This window comes from Danio rerio, chromosome 24 (genome assembly GCF_049306965.1).
Source record: "Danio rerio strain Tuebingen ecotype United States chromosome 24, GRCz12tu, whole genome shotgun sequence".
Classification (NCBI taxonomy): Eukaryota; Metazoa; Chordata; class Actinopteri; order Cypriniformes; family Danionidae; genus Danio; species Danio rerio.
The window spans coordinates 14,043,287-14,059,904 of record NC_133199.1 but is presented as its reverse complement, the minus strand read 5'-3'; the positions used below and the strand labels follow the sequence as shown (position 1 = coordinate 14,059,904).

At 34.1% G+C, this 16,618-nt stretch overlaps 1 protein-coding gene and 1 long non-coding RNA gene across 2 annotated transcripts in view; one reads left to right on the top strand and one right to left on the bottom strand.

The window, feature by feature from the left end:
• pdcd6 (programmed cell death 6) overlaps window positions 1-16,618 on the top strand; it is a 60,553-nt gene that overhangs the window by 42,033 nt on the left and 1,902 nt on the right. Inside the window, 3 exon segments of the mRNA NM_200950.1 lie at window positions 10,152-10,196; window positions 13,651-13,809; window positions 14,035-14,144. Of these exon segments, the coding sequence (NP_957244.1) occupies window positions 10,152-10,196; window positions 13,651-13,809; window positions 14,035-14,144 (314 nt within the window).
• On the bottom strand, window positions 3,228-5,953 carry LOC137489219 (uncharacterized). Its single transcript, XR_011008597.2, has 5 exons — window positions 5,908-5,953; window positions 5,073-5,189; window positions 4,939-4,980; window positions 4,531-4,617; window positions 3,228-4,148 (listed from the first exon to the last, which is right to left on the bottom strand). It is a non-coding gene; the product is annotated as an uncharacterized lncRNA (long non-coding RNA).

The following is a 16,618-nucleotide window of genomic DNA, read 5'->3' as shown; positions in this document are numbered from 1 at the left end:
ACGCACACACAATAAGCCACTATATTGAGTTGTTAGTCAGACTGTATTGAACTGCAATGTCCGGCTACAGGAACGGAAATGATATGTGTCTTCTGGGCGGGCCCAACCAAGTATACCTGGCCTTTTCAACAAAAGTAGTGGAGTAAAAGTACAGATACAGCACTAAAAAGTTACTCAAGGGAAAGTAAACATTTTTAAACCACTTAGAAAAGTACAGTTCCTGAGAAAAAAAACCTACTAAATTACAGTAATTTGAGTATTTGCAGCCTACTTGCTCCATAAACAAGTGCGTTTATGACTATACATAAAAAGTTGAATGATATAATATGAAAACATCAGTTTGCAACATCAAGAAGCATAACAAGTCATTTTTAACGTCTTAATATCAGTGGAAGTGAATGAGACTGAGTCTTGAGCCAAAAAGGTTCCAAAGGCTCGAATCTTCCAATTGCTCATATGTGAAGAATAAGGTAAATATAAACTATTAGTTCATTGCATTTAAACAATTGTTACTATTGTATATTTTGATATCTATATTGTTATCAGAATATGAGGTGACCTATATTGTGATATGAGATTTTTGTCATATTGCCCAGAACTATTAGCATCCATTCTCTCTGTGATGGTGACTTTTCAGTGACCTTTCCACAACAGCCTACCTAATATGGTCAAGGTAACTTTGGTGGCACAGGAAAATGTGTCTTTTGGCAGGATCTCACACACACACACACACACACACACACGCACACACACACACACACACACACACAATACAATGGTTATTTTCCCCCCATTCTGTTCTTCCCTTCCCTGTTATGATCTGGCCCTGTCCAACATCTGAGGAGCATCCTGATTGTTCTCTGATTGCCTGATTGTTCTTAGTACAATTCATTCTTCTCTCTCTAGTGTCAGTTCTTTGTGTGTGTATGAGGCTGTGACTCAGCATTGCAAAGAAGAATGGCTTTATTTTACGGCTGTACATTTCAGTCCTATGTCTTCTGGTGTTGTTACCCTCAGCACGCTCACTGTGCACTATAGGTGTTCTTAGATAAGCATGCTCAAACAAATGATAGTGTTATTTCAGCCAAGCAGAAAGGGAGGGTTCACTGAGCAGGAATCAGAGAGTGACCTATATAGTGTGTGTTCCTCAAGGTCAGTAAAGGGTGTCTGTTGAAGCGTACCTGAAAGGTCTTTCTTGTTTACTTTACTACATGTTTTGGTCATAAAGTCATTCCCTGGTGATCTCAGCATAGGAATTACAAATAAGGTCCAAAGGAAACTATACATGTTACAAAATACAATGAAGAAATGGAAACTTAACAGTTGTATGACTAAATGTGTTTTGCTGGTTTATTGTTAATGATTCCCTTGTGCATTTTGATCTAAAATGGAAGAAATTTATCTTTCCATTTATTTATAGTATAACAAAGTGACTTATTGACATTTTAGTAGTTTGAAATAATATAATGTATAAGAAATAATATACAGAGAAATAAGTGTGTAAAATAACAAAAAAATGTACTGGCAGAAGCGTAATATACAACACCAACCCAGACAATAAATCGCTTTAAAGGGGTGGTCTAGAGTGTATTTTTAAAGGAGTGGTCCACTACGATATCATATTTTAAAATTTAGGTTATTTGTAATGTAGTAGTTTGAACATAAACAGCATCTCTGAATGTAAAATGCTCAAAGTTTAATGCAAAGGGCGACCTTGGCTTTTACAGAGTTAGCTTAGCAAAGCCTACAATGAACAAACTTTGGGGACTAAAAAAAAAATGCAACCAGGCCAGTGAGATCACAAAGGTATTTTTTACAGCGAACAAACCTTGCGCATTTAAAGGGGCGTGGCCAGAGGTGCTGAAATTTTATAGCAGATAAAGCTAAAATGCCGTCCAAACGCTGCTATTTCCACAGAGCTTCTTCTGTTTCTGTATTTGGGCTTCTAAAGGGCTCAACACAAAGACAGAATTGCTTACAGTTTAATATCAATTATGTTGAAGAGAATTATGAAATACATAGCAAGCATTTGACAAAGCACAACTTCCAGAATCTCTCCCAGTTCAGTGCTGGATTCGGTTAAAATCTCCTTAAAGGAGCAGCAGCTCCAACAAGCAGCAGCTGTGGATTGTGAGCCACAACCTGTAAGTGTTTTTATTTGTTAAAATTGATAAACAGTGTCCAGTGTTAATGGTATGCTGTAGCAAGGATGTAAACAACTGGAAATGCTGTTTGGCACCGCTAACAATTTAGCTACAAATTTATATTTATCAATCAAACCACTGTAAACGCACACAGTCTTCACCAGGACGTAGAATGCTCGGAAAAGCTGCCTATAGAAGCGTGTCTTTCTATAGGCAGCTTTTTTGTGCATTCTACATTTCAGATAATGAACTTGCAAAAGATATGTGAACGATTCATATTACTTACAAAGTCATTTTCTAAATATACAGTATGTGAAAAATGTCATGTAATGTGTTGAGTAAAAAAATACAGGATAGATTGCCTAGTTCGTGTTGCAGCAGAAAAATAAATCAAAGCATACATGATTCTCATCCCACATCTTGTGCTTTATTCTTCTGTCCACAGTGTCACTGTATATTACAGAAAAATAATTTAATCTGAGCAAGCATCAGAGAAAAATAAAAATAAACATCGGCCTCGTACACATGCGCTTCTCGTGTTACACTTCTACAGACAGTTCATACACACAAAAACACACACACAAAAACACACACACACACACACACACACACACAATGGCGATCTCTCTTAAAGGAGCCGGATGCCATTTTCTCTCGTTGCAGATACTTGTCAGATGTTATTTAAAGGGCACCTAGGTGACCCCTTTTTTCAGATTTAATATAAGTCTTTTGCGTCTCTACACTGTTAGACATTTCAAAGGGTTTTTACAGTAACTTACTGGCAACACTGTTGCCAGTAAGTTACTGTATTTTAGATTTACAGTATACAACTGTAAATCCGTTTACAACATGTTACTGTAGTGTCTGAAAATGGTTAACTACTGTAAAAACCTAAGTTAAAAGTTAGCTACTGTAAACCTTTTAATTTTGTCCTAAATATTTTATAATATAATTTTATTAATATAATTTTAATACTATAGACCTAAAAAAAGAAACAATTACAAAATATTAACAAAATAAACACTCTTTATTTAAAACATTGGAGATGCTTAAAACAAGCTTAAAATGTGTAAAAACATTACATTTCAATCATTCAAAATATTTTATTTTAAGAAAAAAAAAACATTGAAAATGACAAAGCACATTAACATACATGTACAAAACTAATTTAAGTGTCTGACCTGCATATTGTTGAGAAAAAAAAAACAATTGTACTAAGTACTACTGACATTAAACCAGACACAATTACAAAATATTCCATTCTTTAAAACATTAATAATGCTTAAAGCATTTAAGGAAAATGTGTGAAAATTACATTAAGCAATAAAATCAACACATTAAAAATAAATAAATCACACAAAGCACTAGAACATACATGTACAATAAAAATTTAAACTTCTGAATTGCATATTGTTGGAAAAATAAATATTTGTAACTATTAGCCGACTCAGAAACAACCCAACTTTAAAATATTACTAGTTCTGGTGTCAAATGCTCAACAAGGTCTGAATTCACATGTTCAAATGCAATTCATCTTTAGTTCTATTGCACTTTTACAATGTAGATCAATGATGTCAAAGCAGCTTAACATAGAAGTTCTTGTAAATTGAAGCTGCTTCAGTCCAGTTTTCAGAATTGAAGCAGTAAATGTCACTGCTGAAAGTCTAAACACTGAAGAGCAAATCCACCGATCCACCAATCGTAGCCAAGTGATCCAGTGGCGACAGTGGCATGGAACAAACTTCACCAACTGACGAAAGTGTAGAATAAAATCCCTTGAGAGATACCAGGCTCAGTTGGGCACGACCAGTTCTCCTCTAGCCAAACTTGTGCAAGGCCGCAGTCTAGGCACCAGAGGCTTGAAAGTTCACCAGCGGGTGGTCAGGCTGGCCCATTGGATCAATGCGGAAACTCATTGATCACGTGTGTCTTTTAGGATTCACTCCTCCATGACCACCACAGCATCTGGTCAGGATTTGGCCCAGTCCAGAATTATGAAGAACTCTGGATAAGGACAAACAGACTAACATAAGCACAGAAGAAGCTTGTTTAAAAAAAAAATCATATACTGGTTAATTATTTTGAAGCATGGCAGCTAGGTTGGGGTAGTTTTCAGCTGGTACTGAGCAACTGGCTCCTGCTCATAACCTGCTCACTACCATGTTTAAAAGATAACTAACCAGAATGTCCTGTTTATTTTTTTCCCTAACAAGGTTTTACAAAAACATTGTAGCATTTGTGATGGGTTGATTCACTGCAGGACAGATTAGACTATTTGTTTTATGTATTCCTAATAAACTAAAACTGACTGAATACTGATAAAACTATTGAGAGTGTCTCACCTAATACAAGTTCTCAGTTAGCTGGTGAAAGAAGGATAACTCACTGTTGTTCATGGTTGTCATTCTCTTCACTACTTCTCCTGCTATCTTCTGGCTCACTCTGGTTGTTGCTGTGCATTTTGTTTCATCCTCTGGAATTATTTATACAAAAAATTGTATTATTTTATTTATTACAAAATATTTAGGCAACATGAAATGGGGAAAAAGACATTTAATACATAGACAAATGCATGTATCCCAATACTAATTATTGTATTATGAAATGTCTGACCCATGACAGACCTCAATCTGCTCAAAAATATTATAAGCAAAGATGAAAAAAAAACCTACTAAATGGTTTAATAAAAAAGGGAAAACAATTTTTTTATTTAGCTAGCAACTAAACATGTGACACATTTTGTAATAAAAGTAACGTTAATATATTAAGAAACAAATAGATGTACAGTACTTACTGTTGTATGAGGTCCAGTTTGCACAGGCAGGCTCCCAGTATTCTATATTGAGACCATAAAAAAAGCCAAAAATACAGATAAGAATACCATGCTACAATCCACAACCTCCACACAACTTTTTTTTATTTGTTTACCTTGGTTGCTTACTGGTCTTGCTTATTTTTTAAGCATAAGGCTGTGCTGATCAAGATGTTCCTCTGAAATGCTGTTTGTTTCTTCAGACAAAACCTGCTGCTGTGCCAGTGCCATATCTAAACAGAAAAAAAATATAATGGTAACAATTATGTTAAACCAAATGTCAAGAGTTGTGATAAAAAAATAATTAGCAAACAATAAATAGCAAAAAGGTGGTTATTAGCATAATATATAGAGGTAAAATTGGTTTTATATTAGCAGATTCAGACTTCCCCCTTAATAATTTAATTTCATAAAAGTATTATTTGCAAACTCTAAATAGCGAAATCATTTTAGCAGCTAATGACTATCAAAGTACAACATGCTCACGGTCAAATAAACAGTGTTAATGTTGATTTCAAGTCATACTGGCAAGCTAATTCTGATCGAATATTCAAAGTAACATGTTAAACAGTATAGAGTCTTCTAAATGAACGAATGTGCGAATATAAAACCAACTTTACCTCTATGCATATTGTAACGTTATAGATTTACGTTAACGTTCTTATAGGTTACGTCGCGATGTTATTTTCTCAAGCTAACGTTATAAGTTACTCTAAACCAGAGAAAAATAAGTTCACAACATCTAATATATATAGTATAAATCAATATAAGTTAAACGTTGCACGTTAAAATGAGTTTGAGTCCAATTCAGTATAAACTTAGCTCAGTTTAGCTAACAGTTAACATTACCATTTTAAGATCGCTTCAGCCAATGTTGTCGAGCAAACAAATGCTAATAGAGGTGCTCAAATCAATGTCGAGTGTTGTCAGCACAGACAGACGCGCTTTTACCTGGATTATTTGTTGGTCTTTCATTCATATTCTTCTGGGGGAAAACACTCTCTGCCGGACCGTTGTCTCGTGCTAAGTGTCCTCCAAAACTGTCTGCATACCTCTGGTTCCCTCCTAAACCAAAACCCGCTGCAACACCGGTTCCTATGTAAATAAATAAAAAGATATGACGAGGACAATCGCTAATAGTCATAAACAGTCTTATTTAAAGTAATAGTAGTGTTAATGTAATAAATTAAATAAAGGTAACATCTTAATAGATGATATATTTCTCAAATGGGCAAAATAACGCCAAGCCAGAGAAAATAATAATAGCCAACTTTATACTTTACTTTGTTCTATTCTCGTCCACAAAACATTCTGTAAAATGAAACACTGCCTCAGCTTACCAGAGTAAAGTTTGTTAAATCCAGTATGTTCTTCAGGCACACTAATAAATTGTCCTCCAGAATTGCTCCAGGGTCCTCAGGCAAAATGTGGTGCAGAGTAGTCGAATCGCCGCAAGGTGGCGTTGAAGCAGTTGTGGAAAATACAGTATAATACACGAATTTTTACAAATACAGTACATCGCTGTATATGTTGTTCGACGTCACACTAAATTCCCATAATGCAACGGTAAATACAGTTATTTACCGTAAAAGGAATTTGCAGTATTACACTGGGTGAAATACAGTAAATAACTGTGTAATTTACAGAAATGTCTAACAGTGTAGAATGTGTATATAAAGTTTCAGATCAAAATACCCATCAGATTTTTCATTATACTTTTTACAAGATGCTGTCTTATACTGATTTCCAGCAGGGGGTGGTTTTGTCGTACTGCGCCTTTAAGCTTTTTCTTTCCCGCCCACTGTTTCTACATGCCTCCTCCCTCAGCTGCGTCAGACAACAGACAGACAGACGTTTGTGAGATACTACAGTAAGAACTAACCTTTACTAATCAGTATTGTGAAGTTGCATTGATGAGTCACACACAATACGCGCCGCACACACACAAACACACACACACACACACACCGCAGATGATACACACACACACACGCAGGCAGGCAGACAGACAGAGCGCGCTTAGCCTAGTTAAGGCTAACCTCAAGTGTGGATATCTGTTATGCTAATGTACAAAATAAACCTGATTTAACTTCCACAAACCGGGATTGAAGCGTCTTCTTTTATAATTGTTCTGACACGCGGCTGTGCTGATGAAGTAAAGTTGAAGTAAAACGCTGTAATTAATTACACACATACTCTGTTTTAAAACACTTTAAACATGTGAAACTTACTCTTAATCACATTTGATGATGATTGCTGATCCTAGCGAACAGAACAGACCTTTTATTCCCGGTTGCTTTGCGTATGTCTGCCTGGTGTTGTTGACATATACACGCGACTACCGGAACATGTTAATGCGCACAGCTGTCAATCAATTCGGTGGGCGGGGGGAATCGCACACTACGTAATGGTGCGATCTATTTGAAAACAGCTCCAATTGGCCGACCCTTTTTTTTGTAGTTAAATTGAAAAAAAAGGACTGGGTGTGTTCATATCACCCCAGTATGACGGTCTATACACTATACCAACACACAGATCTGTCCAAACAGCTTGAAAAGTAGATTTTTTTTTACCATAGGTGCCCTTTAAGAGAGCGGGCATGAAGTTGACTGACTGTTTACACAGCACAAAAGCGTGTAGGGGCGTGACATGGAGCCCATCTGCTAATCGCAGCACATTAAGTTAGATGACCAATCAGAGTCACTTGAGGGCGGGCCTTTTCGAGGAACTTGGGGATATGTCGTTTTCATGTTAGCAGAGTAGCTGTATCCAATCAAAGCAAGATATCTGAAAAAATAAAGTGATTTTTTACAGGTGAAACATGAGCACACATTGCTCTGCATCATATAAACACAACCAGCTAATCAGCTGACATGAAAACGACTGTCATATTTCCTAGTTCCTCCGATAGGCACGCCCTTAAGAGGCTCTGATTGGTTAGCTAGCATAATGTGCTGTGATTCGCGAATCAGCTCCATGTCATCATGAAAAGCGCGACACCCATACAAGCACGCGCTTTGCTCTGTGTACATAAACCCTGTCAATCAGAGTAGCTGTTAACCATATCAATTTGAGCCTGCATCAGACAAATAATGACATGGAGGACACAGCTGAACCTCTTGCCTGCTCTCATAAATTAAAGTGTCGTTCATATATTTTTGGAATAAGCAAGTGTAAGTAATATGAAACGTTCACATATCTTTTGCGAGTTCATTTTCTGAGATGTATAACGCACAGAAAGTGGCTGCATAGAGAGACACTGCATCGCTGATGAAGATTGTGGCTGTTTACAGAGGTTTGACTTATAAATATGAATTTGTGTCTAAATTGTTAATGGTGCCAAACACCATTTCTCGTAGTTTACATTCTTCTTTATGTCCATGAAACATACCGTTAATGCTAAAAACTGTGCATGTAATAGATCAATTTCGACAAATTAAAATTTATAATTTCTCTATTATGGTTGGTTCTGCTCCTTCTTTAAGTAGTTTTGAGCCGAATCCAACACAGAACTAAGATATATTCTGGAAGCTGTTATTTGTCAAATGCTGGCTATATATATTTTTTATAATTCTCTGGAACATAATCAAAATTAAATTGCAAGCACTTCTCTCTTTGTGTCATGTCAATATTGAAACAGAAGAGACTCTTTGGAAATAGCAGCATTTGAACAGCATTTTAGTAGTCTCTGCTACAACATTACAGCACCTCTGGCCATGGTAAATGCGCTTAACTTGAAGCGTTTGTGATCTCACTAACCCAGATATATATATTTTTTTGTAGTTTCCAAACTTTGTTTGCTGTATGCTTTGCTAAGCTAACTCTGTAAAAGCCAATGTCTCTCTTTGCATTTTTAACTTTGAGAGTATTACATTCAGAGATGTTGTTTAAGTTCACACAGTTACTTAACACATCAGCTAAAGTTAAAAATATGATATCGTAGTGGACCACCCCTTTAAACAAATTAAAATGTTAATAAAAGTCACTTTTTCAAACTTTTATAGGTTTAATGTTGTTGAAAGAAAGATCAAGGTCCCTTAATGCAATTCAAATGCATAAATAAATAATAAAGAAATACAAATAAAAACATAAATCACAAATGACAAAATTTGCAGTTTTACTACATATTCATAGCCGTTGTTTTTCTATGGTCTATGGAACTATGGAAATCAATTGTCACAGATTTTAACAAGAGTGCAATTCTGGGGCATATTTATGTATTTTGTTGAATTTAAACATTTTTATAAAACAGTAATATTCCTTAAAACAAGATTCTTCTTACCTTTCCTCTTTAATGGGAAGATAACACATTTAGATTCAAATTAGGTATTGCAAAAAAAAAAAAAAGGAATGTATTTAAAAGTATTCTCTTGTATTTACTATTTGTATGAAGAAATATATATATATTCACTGTAAAAAAAGTTGACCCAACTCAAAATTGTAAGGCAACTTACTGCATAGCTTTTTTGAGTTGACTGAATCTTCAACCCAAGTACTGTACTTGAATCTATTTAATATTAGGCTACTTTTTTTTACTGTGCTGTTTGAGGCCTATAAAAAGAGCATTGCCAAATGTGCTATTATACTTTTCACAAATTTGTCTCATTTAGGACTAACACAGAATAAAATAGTAAAATAAGTAATCTGTGTAAATATTTTTAATCAATTCCCAATATCTTTATATCTATATCTTATATCTCTTTATATCTATATCATTTTACTTAAAGGCAAATTAACAGAACTTAAGAATGTAAAGAAAAATGAAAAGTATGTCCTCATCGCAATCCACACTTGTATGACATTCATAAAATAAGATAATCTGAGAAATGTATTAGTTTTACAGTCTGTACAATAGAGGTCAAAAGTAACTAAGAAGGTTTGATTACCATCATTCCTACAAATATCCACTCATTGTATTCAGCAGATGAAAGAATGTCATATAGGTTTGGAATGTCATAGGGTTGAGTAAGTAATAAAATAATATTCATATTTTAATTAAACAGTCGCTTTAAAATGTCATAATGAAAATTCTATGCATTGGAAGTGTCATTTTATGCTGGTTTTAACATGCCAGATTAAATGCATTTGTCAGCGATTTGCTTATGGAAATGACTGCCAATCAGAGTCGAGCTTTCGTTGGTTATGTTATTAATTTATTTTTATATGAAGACTCATTTGTTTTGTTTCATCTCCAGGTACATGGACGCCTTTCAACCCTGTGACCGTCAGATCAATTATTTGTGAGTATTATCATTGTTTTGCAATCTCAAAAATGTTTACTCTGTCTCTCTTTTGTCCCATAATCCTGTTTGTTTGTGAGCTCCCATGACAACCTGCGGTGTTTCCTATTAGCACACTAAGCTAAGAAAGAGTTTGTTTGTTTCAGCTCAAACTGGAATCACATAGTTGCTATTTGCCTCAGTAGCTCAGAATTTTTTCTGACTTAAGCAACAGAAACTGACAGAGCTTTTCTTGAGTAAATTAATCAATAATTGACTGTGAAATGATTCTTCACTACAGAAAAGGGTGACTCAACTCGTATGGAGTAAACACACCTGGGCACAGTAATAGCACATTTATGACATTTCTGCAATATATTTCCACATTTTTCTATTCATGTTCTTGTATTTCTGATTCCCAAATTCAGTTTTTTGAAATCCAGAAATCTTAAAGTGACCATTTACAATTTCACAAGGTTACTTTTCCAGTATCAATGTTGAAATGTAATTACAATACATTCAGTTAAAAAGACTTAAGCATTCATTTAGTTGTTCAAGCGTAAAATAAGATAAAATAATGTGTACCAGTCAATACCAGTAGGCTAGCGCAGAAACTCCATTGAAAATGCTGGGGTATAAATTGTCATATTTTAGAGAAATGGCAGGGGGAAATAAAATTTAATCCAGTGCTTCTTGTCCGGTCTGAGACCCACTTCATATCGTATATGTACCAGCCAGTGAATATCTCAGATTTTTAAAGAAAACAGATATTAAACATGGCAATTTTGTAATGGAAAGACCTGGGGCTGGCTGGCTGAAAATCAAAAGTCTGTGCAGATACCCCATTGCAATGACTTTTTTTTTCTGCAAACCATTGTACATTTTTCATGATGTTTTAATAAATAGAAAGTTCTAAACAATTAGTTTAAAATGTTTTTTTTTTGTGATATTGTACTTTTATGAATTTAACATACACTTGCTAAATAAAAGTATTAATATAAAAAATAATTATTACATCAAAGTCTGGAAAAATAAAGGAATGTGCTGATTTACTGATTTTTAAAGAAAAAGTGCCATAATTCTACTGTTGTAAAGGCAGGGCTTAATTTGTGCCGGGACAAGCTGGATCTGTATTGGGCTCCTTTGAAATCTGATCCAGCACCTCATTTTACCGATCCCCCTCCTCAACCGCCCTCCTGCCCTGTCCGCTGTTCAATTTCAACACATTTTGACAGTATTACTGCTTCACAGTTTGTATTACTTTTCCTGTAGCATTTCATACAGAGTGCCATGGTGGAGTACCACGTTTACTGTATTGCTACATATACAAATATTGATGTGTCACTGCAAGAATGTAGTTGTTTAGACTGCATGATCTTGGAGAAATCTGACATTGCCATCTGTCTGTCTGTCCGTCTGTCCGTCTGTCCTTCCATCCGTCCTGCATGCATGCATGCATGTATGTATGTATGTATGTATGTATGTATGTATGTATGTATAATTTTTTGATTTTATTTATTTATTTTACTGCAATTAGAGATGCATGATATTGAAAAAAAAATTATATTGCAAGTTTTTTTTTACTCTGCGATTTTATATATTGCGATATAATTACCATTTTACTTAATGAGTTGAATAGACATTTGGAAAGAAATTATAATTTTATATTGATTGGAATATTTCTGTGTGGGAGTGCATAAAATATAAGAAACAATCTACACGCTTTGATAAGTTCAATAAAGAAAAAGATACAAATGAAATAAACATTTTTTGTTTTCAGAGGATTCAACTGTACACAGGTATTTAGTAATTGAATAATCAAATGTAAAATAAGTCAACATAGCATTCGTTGTATAAACAACCCAATAACATTCATCGTTATCAATTTGTCAGAGTTACAAATGATAAAATTTTAATAGGTCTCAATGCATTTATAACCCTCACACAATCCCAGGCCCCAAAAACACTTGCAAAATGCTAAAGGTTTATAATCTATACTTAACATTGTGTATACTCGCGATGTAACTATTGAAAATGGTCACATTGCGATATCGAGCAATATATTTCAGCCCTAACTGCAATATAAATTGCAATATTAATATTATTTCACCAAATGATTTGAATAACTCTGTTCGAAAAGATTTTATTAATTTTAATCGACTGGGATAATCAAGTCTTCTATGCAGTAAAACTGAATAAATGAAATGCTAAATCAAATGTATAAACAGTGCTTTATGGTTTTCTGGGGAGTCTTAACAGTATTTGCACAGAAATTGAACAATCAATTGTAAACTAACATTGTCATCATTGCATTAAAAATTTTAAATACTATATTTAGTTATATATTTATTTTATTTAATCTTTAATAAATAATCTAATCCTGTGATGTGACTACTGCAGATACACACATTGCGATATTGATGCTCGAACAATGTATCGTTCAGCCCTACTTCAAATATGGGATTTATTAAGATGGTACCTATTTGACAGTTTGCCTAATTTTGTAACTCATGAATCTGCAGAGAATGCCTTACCTCAGACAGTTCTTCTGGAATATACCACTGTCTCTGATGTATTTGTATAATGAGATAAAGTTTGTTTTTGGCAATATGCTAGGGTTGCTTTGTTTTTTTAGTCTGAAGTCTAGTCTTTAGTGTTCAATACAAGACAGAAATTGAAATAATAATAATAATAATAATAATAATAATAATAATGGACTGGACTGGATGATAAAACTGGTAAAAAAGACCAGTAGAAAACGGATACATAACATATAAATGCTACAAAATACAATTTACACCATTAAGAATCTGCTAAAATAAAACTATACTATGCCTAAAAAACAAAACATATCTCACTCTAACACATCTACTATCCAATTGTGATGTCATACATGTCATTGCAATAATCTTTAGCTTGATTACAATTCTCATCCATTAAAAATTAATAAGCAAATTTTCTTATTATCTTACCATTGTGTTTTGACATTTGCTTCAGTCATTTATTTGTGCTTCATTATTTTAATATAGTAAAGCTTTTGTGTTAATTGCATGCATTAAAAAATACATTATTTACAAAAAAAAGTATTGGTTACACTTTAAGGTGTCATTGTTACAATGACACTATTCATTTAACTACTAAGTAACTTTACTTAATTGCAATAAAGGTTAGGTTTAGGGTTTCATGTAATTATCCATAATTAATTGTAATTACTAGAGCAAGTACAGGGAATGTGTAGCAAGTAAACCCTAAAATAAAATGTTACAAAACTATTTAATAATATACTAATACATTAATAAAAGTGAAGTTTTAAGTCAAGTAAAATCTCTGATACACAGAAAGAGTGGTTTGCCAGAAATGATTATATCAAAAAGCAAAGCAAGAACAATATTTCCAAGCATTATAAAACATCAACAAAATGTGAATTTGAGATCTAAAGGTGACCAAATTGCCCCATTTTTTTTTTTTTTTTCAGCTATGTTTGATCGAGAGAACAAAGGTGGAGTGAATTTCAATGAGTTTGCTGGCGTTTGGAAGTACATTACAGACTGGCAGAACATCTTCCGCACCTACGACAGGGACAACTCAGGGTTTATCGACAAGAACGAGCTCAAACAGGCTCTCACCGGCTTTGGTGAGTTCGTAATGCTTACTTATTGACTGCTATTCATGGAAAGTCGGAGGTGATAGATGCATTCGGGTAGATGTTTAAAAGGAAATCCTGAAGGAAGGAGAGGAAGAGGCACTGATGCACAAAAGCAATAAGAGGACAAATAAACCGATGGAGCCGCTGATGTAAAATTATAAATGTCCCCATTGAGAAAAACGCTGAACTTTGAAAGATTCTCTCTTTGTGCAGGTTATCGTCTTTCAGATCAGTTCTACAACACACTGATAGAGAAATTTGACCGTCAGAAGAGAGGCCAAGTGGCTTTTGATGACTTCATTCAGTGCTGCATTGTACTACAGGTAATGATCTGTGCTATGTGCAACATTTGCAGTTTCTTTAAAGGAATAGTTCATCCAGAAAGGAAAGTGCTATATTTACACACACTCACGCAGTTACAGTATGATTTTTATTCTTTTGTGAAACACAAAGGGAGAATTATTGAGTAAAGTCCTGGCCGCTCTTTTTCTATAAAGTAAGTAAATGGGGATTGTTGGTTCTTAAACTTCAATATGAAGTAAGAACATTAAACCCTACTAGTTCATAAAAGTGGTCTGTGCAAGCTGTTTTATATGACTAACGTCCATCTGACTAACAACGCTTGAGTCATTTGAAGTTATTTAGTTGCTTTTGTGTGAAAAATATATATATATTTGATACATTTTTTAAATTTCCAATTAATCAAAATGTGGTCCTGGATAGCTGTCACTTTGGAAGTGAAAATAATAATTCATGCAAAATTAACTAACCAATCAGTTGATTTGTGCACAAATTGAAAAATATTTACAACCATTTTATCTCTATTCCATAACCTCTGGCATTTGGAAAAATCTCACTTTTCCATCAATGTTTTTGTAGACATTTTATATACAGTATATATGAATTTATGTTTAAATGTAATCTATAGCCTTTGGCAATTGAGAAAATCTGGCTATTTTTTTCCTCAGTTTTTTAGACATTTTATGTACATAGTTTGTGTTGTTCAGGAATATATGCTGCTCTTATTTCTTTGTTACCACAGTGTCCATGATTGCATCAGGGCATGTCAATAAATCCTACTCTTATGCATTTATTTTGTATCTTTTGTTTAACAAAGATTTTGATTATTTCTGTTGGAGGAAAATGTGCAATTAAATGAGTTGCATTAACATTCTGAGTTTATCTTCTTGTGTGCAGAATATATTTTAAGTTTTGTTTTTTTTTTTTTTTTTTGATGGTTTTGTATCAAAGTAGCTCTTGCATTTGTATTATAGCCTCTGCTTGTCTGTAGGTTCTGCCTAGTGCATTTGGTCTTTATTTAATATTTTTTAAAATATTAAGTGTTTTAGAGTGCTCACTTGGTGCATTCAACATTTTTCAGAGTTCAAAGTAATAAATAATAAATATTAAAGATTAATAAAGTACATGACCTGCTCTGTGTAGTGAATGTACAGAGCTGCCAAGCACTGAAAGAAGGGAACTGAACAGGAAATGTTTGTTTGATGTTTATAAAGGAGTGCAAATGTTTTGCCTGAGAACACCAGAAACAGAAAGCTTTTCTCATGTCTTGCATTTTTTCCACCATTGTGTCCCCTTTGGGGGTCTATACAAATGAGTAATTTAACATTTTGCTTACATAAACACACAATGATGTAAATATTTCACAGTTATATTCTTAAAGCATTCAATGATGATATACAGTGGTGTAAAAAAGTGTTTGTACCCTTACTGATTTCTTTTTCCCCCATGTGTGTTACACTTAAATGTTTCAGATTATCAAACAAATTTAAACTTTAGTCAAAGATAACACAAGGAAAGACATCATGCAGTTTTAAAAATAAAGCTTTTTTTTATTAAAGGAAATGAAATTCAAAACTACATAGCCCTGTATGAAAAGGTGTTTGTCCCTAAACTTAATAACTGGTTGAGCCACAACCTCAATAATCCATTTCCAATAACTTTCAACGACTCTAATACAACGCCATTCAGAAGTGGACTTACGGAATGTGCTTCAAATCTCCTTGAGGAAATTTTGTTACACAGCAGAATATATGGTTTTATTTATCACAGCAAGTCTTTCAGGTCCTTAAGGAGCAAAACAGCCATTCTATTTCTTATGGTGACGTCATTAACTCAAGGTAAGGGAGACCTGCAGTTTTTGAGATGTTGTTGTGGGGTAATTTGTGACCTCTTGAATGAGTTATCTCTGCACTCTTGAGTAATTTTGGTCAACCATTCACTTCTAGGAAGGTTACCAACTGTTCCATGTCTTTGCCAATTGTTTATACTTGGTACGTTTGGTAGTTTGCTCAAGTGAGCGTGGTGAATGTAATGTCATCGATGTGTTTGCTTTGGGTGCGAGTGACATAATTTCGGCTGGCGGAGCACACAGAATTTTTTGAGACTCAAGCGAACAGTTCACACAGCAACACATTTGATTTGAGCTGAATATGAATCACTTTAAAGAGATGTTTGTCTGAAACCGGTACGCCTGTACACACATCTTGAAGATCCTTCCATGCATGATCATAGGGAGTAGATTAATATCTACTTAATGAATTGACGTAACAAATGATTTCTTTGATAACTGGAAAGGAATATTTTATCGTTTTACAATATACTGATGCCCTGTTTTTAGGCATTAGTGTTTTTTTGATTGGTAATAATGGTCAGGAATGTTTGACCATTCTTGTATTTTAGCTTATAAGTAGGGGACACACTAGCCAGACAGTAATGTGTTGATTGTTAAGTGGGCTATATAAAAAAGTCAGTATTTTTTAGTATGTGTACTTATTAT